Genomic DNA, 6,836 nt, shown 5'->3' with positions numbered 1-6,836 from the left:
CTGTTTATGTCTTCGCCTTTTTCCTCCGATCGAGCCCTTTTTTTAATGAAAAAAAGAAGATTCAACGCCACATCTTAGGATTTGGAAGCACAGAACACGTTTGAATTTTTTAAGCATAATAGTTAACGGCCCCTGGTCTCCTCAACATCATGCCCAAACTGGGTCCTCGAAAATCTTCTGGCCTCTCCAGTCATTTTTTCTCGATTACGCATCGGACACACCTCCCTGACACACAAGTTTTAATACCTCCTTCTGGGAGATGAGAAACCGTTCTGTGTCGGATGCGACACAGATTTCACCATTAGACACATCTTAACAGAATGTCCAGACTTCAGAGAGACCCAAGGGAAGTATTAATTATTTTTTTTAAAATACAAGATATGTTCCTTGTTTTTGATCCCAGTAGAATTCTCTATTTTATAAAAAGCCATTGGTATTTACAGTAAATTGTAAATACTGTTGTTTTAATTTTAAGGAAATTGTCATTTTTAGATCGTTATTTTATCACAATTTTTTAAACATTTAAATCTGATCATTGACCTAAGCCAAGCCGTGCTATGAACTGTCACAGCGATTGCAACCAACTTGTGTACCGCACGCTCATATGACATTGCGCAGTTGCGAGCGCCGTAAAACTCTTACTAAACTAATCTACATGGTCTCCATCACAAATTTATGTTCCAAGATTCTGCTTTTTCCTTCACAAAACAAATCTTCATAATGCTATAAATAAAACAAATATCTTGTACCGGTACTTTTTAAATTCTATACGCCAGAGGCTCCCTTTGGCACAGCACCATGGGTGGAAATAGACGGAGAAGTTCATGCACAGTCCATGGCCATTGCTACATATTTTGCCAGGGAATTTGGTAAGAAATAAATACGTGTAATTATAATATTATTATGTTTGGTAAGAGAACTGAGTGCAAGTTTTCTAATTTCGTCGTCTCTAGTAACATATTATAATATTTGCATTTGTTTGTAATGTTAGTTTTTCGGTTTATTTGCCCGTTCTGTTTCTTTCCTCTAGTTGTTCCTGGTTTGTTTGTTTATTTGTTTTTAATAATAATATTAGAAGTAATGAGCAAACAATTCTGTAGGTTTAACGCCTTTTTTCACAGTATAAGCTTATTTCAGAAGTCACAGCATTCAAAGCCCATCACTGTTGGATTTGAGCCAAATATATGTTGGTGGAAATCCAAGAAAACCATCTCCAGAAACTCGTTTTAAGACCCCCCCCCACCCCCCACCCACCCCTCCCATCTGGGATTTGAACTTAGGTCATCCTCACCATAGCCCAGCATGATCCACCTGAGAGAACTCTCTAATTATACTGCGCATAGTGGATGGGTGTAACACACGTGACCTGAATCCACCAAAACAATGCCCTCGCGACTTTGAAACAAAAGTCAGAGAGACAAAGAACTAAATGTGGCAAATTTCCCAAACTAGCATGGTTGTGGGCAAATTAATAGATAAACAATTCACGCCTGTTGTTTCATTTTAACAGAAGATTTGCATCAATATTTTTGTGTCACATAATATTATAAGAAGTCTGCATAACCCACACGCCACACACTCATGGCATAAGACGAATAATTTGTATACAATTTTTGTTTGCTTTTTTTTAAAGGTTTCTACGGGAAGACTAACAGAGACGGCCTATTGATAGACCAGGTTCTAAACCTCATCCATGACTTCATAGAAGTATCGATAGTGGTGTATGATGAGCCAGATAAAGAGAAAAAGGTAAGCTCTACTCCAACATCATCATCATTTCCTTTTTATCCCTACACCAGGGTATAGGCCACGGACAAACACTTTGCACCTTTCTCTAACCTGGGCTACCCTCTTGATGTTATTCCATGTTTTCCCACTTTTCTGTACATCAATGTCTGTGATTCTTCTCCAGGTTCCACACGGTCTTCGCCCTAGACTTGAATTATTTTGAGATGAACATCAAACTCGGAGGTCCTGCCTCTTAACCTAATAGTCTTGATAGGGGTATTCAACCTATACCATTTCACCATTTTTGTAAATTATTGTCCTAGACTGGGCACTGTTATGACCGCCGCTGTTTGCGCTCCACAAAAACTTCCGCCGCGCTGATGCGCACCATGGGCGCCCAAATGAAGAGCAATAAACACCAGTCTTGCTGTGGTAGAGTGTGAGTGCAACCTTTCCTCCCATGCACTTCATTTGGTTCCAAATAGAATCAAATGGTGTTCTCCGTAGTGAACCGGAATAACGCGATAATGCACATTCTTGGATACCTTAATGCAAGTCTATTTCTTCTGCTATGATGTTGTATCCCTCTCAACCCAGGTTGGCCCTGATAGGCAGGTTTGGGAGCCAGCCTCTTAAATGAAAATGATCTAAATTATGTCAATGGAGGCTTAAAAAACACTTTTTTTTTTTAAACATTATATTTGCCTGAGGCACGTACATCAACTTTTACCTCGAAAAAGCAGCCGTGTACTTCATGGGCAGCCCCAGGGTCACACACACTGACTGACTGCTCAGGGCAACCAAAGTTTGGGGTTAATGTACTTCGAACATCAATGGGGTCAAGTGTTCAGTAAACGACGCCATATCTAATTTCACAAAAGAGGAAAGAATAAACCTCATAGGATCATTCGGTCAGTCGAACTGAAAACTGGTAAAATGTATACCCCCCCCCCCCCCCCCCAATACATAATACATACACCGAATAAATATGGCCTTCCTCGGCACCATTTCACACTCTCCCCGAATTCTGGTAAAGTATCAGAAAGAAAACAAAACGTGTTGGTCCAGCATGAGCTTAAGCGAGAGCAAACAGGTCCATGACAGATCTTAGGTAATGATAATGAATTATTGTACTCAAGTTGTGGGTTTCGTTAGAGCAGTCACATGATATTTATTTTTTTATAAAACCAACAGGCCCAGCGTCTTAAAGACTGTCAGAATAAATCCACACGTCTGTACTTTGGAGGATTCGAACAGATTCTGAAAAAGACTGGAACAGGTTACGTTGCTGGAAATCAGGTATGCTTAGTATAATAATATAAAACTGTTCTACATGTTTTCTTTATGTTGACAAAAACTGTTTTCTGAAAGCACTAGATCTATAATAAAGCCTACATAAAGAATAATGAGATTGAGCGAAGGTTGCTATTGCCGTTTAAAGGACCCTTAAACTGCCAATAGAAACAATTAAGCTATTCGCTAAAAGGGGTTTAAAGGAGTCCGCAAAAGTGGATAAGTCAAATTTATTGAGAATGTCTGGCTGGCTGAAGACATTTACAATCAATCAGTGATAAGCCTACCCTCGACCTCTCTGTCTCCATCTCTCTTTCAGTTTCTGCCTGACTTTCTGTCTCTGTCTGTCTCTCTGTCTACACATACATACTCTCTCTCTCTCTCTCTCTCTCTCTCTCTCTCTCTCTCTCTCTCTCTCTCTGAGACGCACACACACAAACACACACACACACACACACACACACACACACACACACACTCACAGAGAGAGAGAGAGAGAGACAGAGAGAGAGACAGAGACAGAGAGAGAGACAGACAGACAGACAGACAGACAGACAGACAGACAGACAGACACACAGACAGACACACAGACACACAGACAGACACACAGACAGACACACAGACAGACACACAGACAGACACACAGACAGACACACAGACAGACACACAGACAAACACACAGACACACAGAGACAGAGACAGAGATACAGACACACAACTGTGAACTTACAATATTGTCATCTATACACATTATATTTGTGAAAGTCCGTCACTTTGGTCGCCTAAGATTTCCGAACCACTTAGCTTTCAAATTTAACCAAATTAATGGTGGTTCAGAATCATTTAAAGGGTGCAGGGTTTCATTGACGAGCCTGAATCACTGTAGTTTAATTTTCAGTTTTTCATTAGTTTCGTTTAGATCTAATCTTTGGAATGTTCGTCTTTTAAGACGCCATTGTAAACAAGTGAGGTTTCCATTCACTAGCCGTGCGCACTGTTTCACACGTTTGAAATTCTTGAGTGCACAACCACGAAAGCGGAATAGAGAATCAATCTATACATCTAGTATATATTTGGCAACTTGGAAACGCATGTGTCACTTTTCTCTCAAGATGTATTGCTCCATGCCAGTTGAGTGTAAATAATATAGCAGGTCAATGACTTTCAGTTGATGTTAATGCACCGATCATTCCTTTCAACGAAAAGGGGGGGGGGGGGGGGGGCAGCTAGTTCATTATATATGTGCCCACACACCTACATGCACACGCATTTTTTCGTCTTTGCTTGAATAGCCAATGCCTTTCCTTTCTCTATGTGGGTGGTTGTCGGGTGCTCTAGTGCGGGTTGCTCCTTCGTTTCTATCAAATATGTATCGTTCTTACATCTCATTCTTTGTCTTTTGTAAGCCTGAGTTTGTGGTGTAGCGGTTAGGCGCTCTGCTGTCGCATGCAGGAGAACCGAGTTCGATTCCCGAGAGAGGAGAAAACTTTTATCGAGTATATCGGTCTTTCTGTTGGGATTGTGTATCCCTCTCAGCCCAGATTGGCCCTGAAAGTCACGGTCGGAAGTGTGCCATCTAAATGATGTCGATGGGGACGCAAAAACACCCAATTATTTTTTTAGCTCTCAAGTAACATTTTCAATCTTAGGCACTTATATGACCTATTTCCGTTGCATGTACCGTAAAAGCCTAACTAAAATAAAAACTCCTTTCTCTATCCCAGCATTCTTCACTGCCATTCCGTCCACAGATCAGTCTGGCTGACATCGCTATCTATGACGTTGTCACTGGTTGGATGAAGCCCTTCCTGGGACCAATTGACGAATTCCCGTTGTGCAAAGCCTTGTTGGAAAAGGTAGCTGCGAATGAGAAAATTAAGGCGTATATGGCAACCCGACCCTACAGCAGCGAAAAGGAATGGGGCGATCTACTCGTTTAGAGGGCGCTGGGAGCTAAGGGGTCAACTGACCCCCGCATGAGGCGGTGACCCCCTTCCACGACCAACCACGGTCGTGTAAAAACCAAACAAAACGTTTTGTTCACCCATTGACCATTTGGTACTCATCATGATTTCTATGCTGTCTCCTTCACTTCCGTTCTAGGACTTATTTCTCAGTATTATTGCACGCCGTTAGTTTGATTGACCTTTTCGAGAAAGGTCCCTGAAGCAAACAAGAAAAGAGAAAATAGTGGGAATTTGACCTTTTCAACTAGATTTGCCAATGCTTTGCTGCCCGGTTTTTTTATACCTAAATCGTAGCAAAACCGTCGTGTTTCTTAATATGTTTTAACGTAAACAGGTCAATCATAAATAAACAGCCTATCACTGTTTCTTTTCGTTTCATTGACAGGTTTAGTATTATTAACCCTCTGTCTTTTCTGCTACAATGCATATGTCAGTTGGTGCTTTTGGATGTGTTTATTTTGTTTTCTTTGTGGAGTCGATTTTTCGCCCACCTTGCTCCGTCAGTTTGGAACTCTCTTCCCCAACCCTTGAGACATACAACATCTGAGTCTAAATTTAAAAAATTAATGACATCCTTTTTAAGTCAGTAGATTCATGTTCAGTACAATGTTATGTAAATGTCTATGTATCCATTTATGTATTTTGTGAATTGCAGTGTATATATTATTTTATTCTCATTTCGTGACGATGTGTAATCGTGTGCGTGTGATAAGCAAGTAGATGTGTGTGTGTGTGTGTGTGTGTGTGTGTGTGTGTGTGTGTGTACGTGTGTGTGTGTGTGTGTGTGTGTGTGTGTGTGTGTGTGAGTGTGTTTGTGTGTGTTTGGCATACATGTGTGCGTGTTATGTGTTCGTGAGTGTGTATGCGTGTGTTTGTGTGTGTGTGTGTGTATGTATATGTGTGTGTGTTTGTGTGTATATGAGTGTGTGTGTGTGAGTGTGTGTGTGTGTGTCGCGTGCATGAATATTTTTCTTACATGCATTTATGTAAAGCGCCTAGAGCTGTGTTTACACGGGAGTGGGCGCTATAGAAATGATCTTCATTATTATTATTATTATTATTATTATTATTATTATTATTATTATTATTATTATTATTATGTTCTTGTGATAAGGCTACCGGAATCGGAATCGTGAGGTTGCGGGTTTGGGAGGTCCGAACCTCAGGCTCGACGTTATGTCCTTGGGAAAGGCACTTTACGCGAATTTGTCTAACTTCACTCAAATGTGAATGGGTACCTGGCCATAGACAGCGAAAGACCTTGCCAGTATATTAGTATTAGTGTTTTAGCGCCCATGAATGGCAGCTTGCACTGTTTGCTTGCAAGGAAGTTGAGACTGTTTTAGAATGCCAACCGGCCTTCTGGGGTATTAATATATTGTAAAGCGCTCAGAGCATACTGTTGCGCGGGAATTTGATCTGTACAAATGTTATCTATTATTATTTAATATTGTATTTTCTTTCAGTAAATAGTACTGACCAAAGGTCAAAAGCCTTTGTCATCGATCAAAGTGAAGTCACACCATAACTTCTCTGGCATTAATAACTAGTCACTGGTATCAGTATAGTTGGTATTGTGTTAGAAAGCATTAAGAAGCTTGACCATGTTGGAAATTCTGAGGCTGTTTCAATCACCGAACTCAAGCAATATTGGGCGTGGGTAGAACATACGGTCGCTTTTAAGGACAAGTGGGCAGTCCCGACAAATACTGTTCTGAGAAATCGAAAGCAAACTTTTTGCCCCTTGCTCAGTTTCATTAAAAAAAACAAGCAGAGTTTTCTCAAAACAAACCAAATATTCACACCAATGAAACCAAACTTCTCCTATAGGTAGGGCAATGCCCACTT

At 40.6% G+C, this 6,836-nt stretch overlaps 1 protein-coding gene across 1 annotated transcript in view; it reads left to right on the top strand.

Annotated features, from left to right (window-relative positions):
- The window catches only part of LOC101850197 (S-crystallin SL11-like), a 9,277-nt gene extending 3,783 nt beyond the window's left edge, over nucleotides 1-5,494 (top strand). Inside the window, exons 3-6 of the mRNA XM_013087105.2 lie at nucleotides 777-869; nucleotides 1,634-1,749; nucleotides 2,923-3,027; nucleotides 4,773-5,494. Of these exons, the coding sequence (XP_012942559.1) occupies nucleotides 777-869; nucleotides 1,634-1,749; nucleotides 2,923-3,027; nucleotides 4,773-4,961 (503 nt within the window). The 3' untranslated portion in view covers nucleotides 4,962-5,494. The remainder of the gene's footprint in view (nucleotides 1-776; nucleotides 870-1,633; nucleotides 1,750-2,922; nucleotides 3,028-4,772) is intronic.
- Nucleotides 5,495-6,836: the final 1,342 nt, after the last annotated feature.

The sequence above is a fragment of the Aplysia californica genome, unplaced genomic scaffold (assembly GCF_000002075.1).
Source record: "Aplysia californica isolate F4 #8 unplaced genomic scaffold, AplCal3.0 scaffold00546, whole genome shotgun sequence".
Classification (NCBI taxonomy): Eukaryota; Metazoa; Mollusca; class Gastropoda; order Aplysiida; family Aplysiidae; genus Aplysia; species Aplysia californica.
The sequence above is the reverse complement of the archived record's forward strand: the minus strand, read 5'-3'. Positions and strand labels throughout refer to the sequence as shown.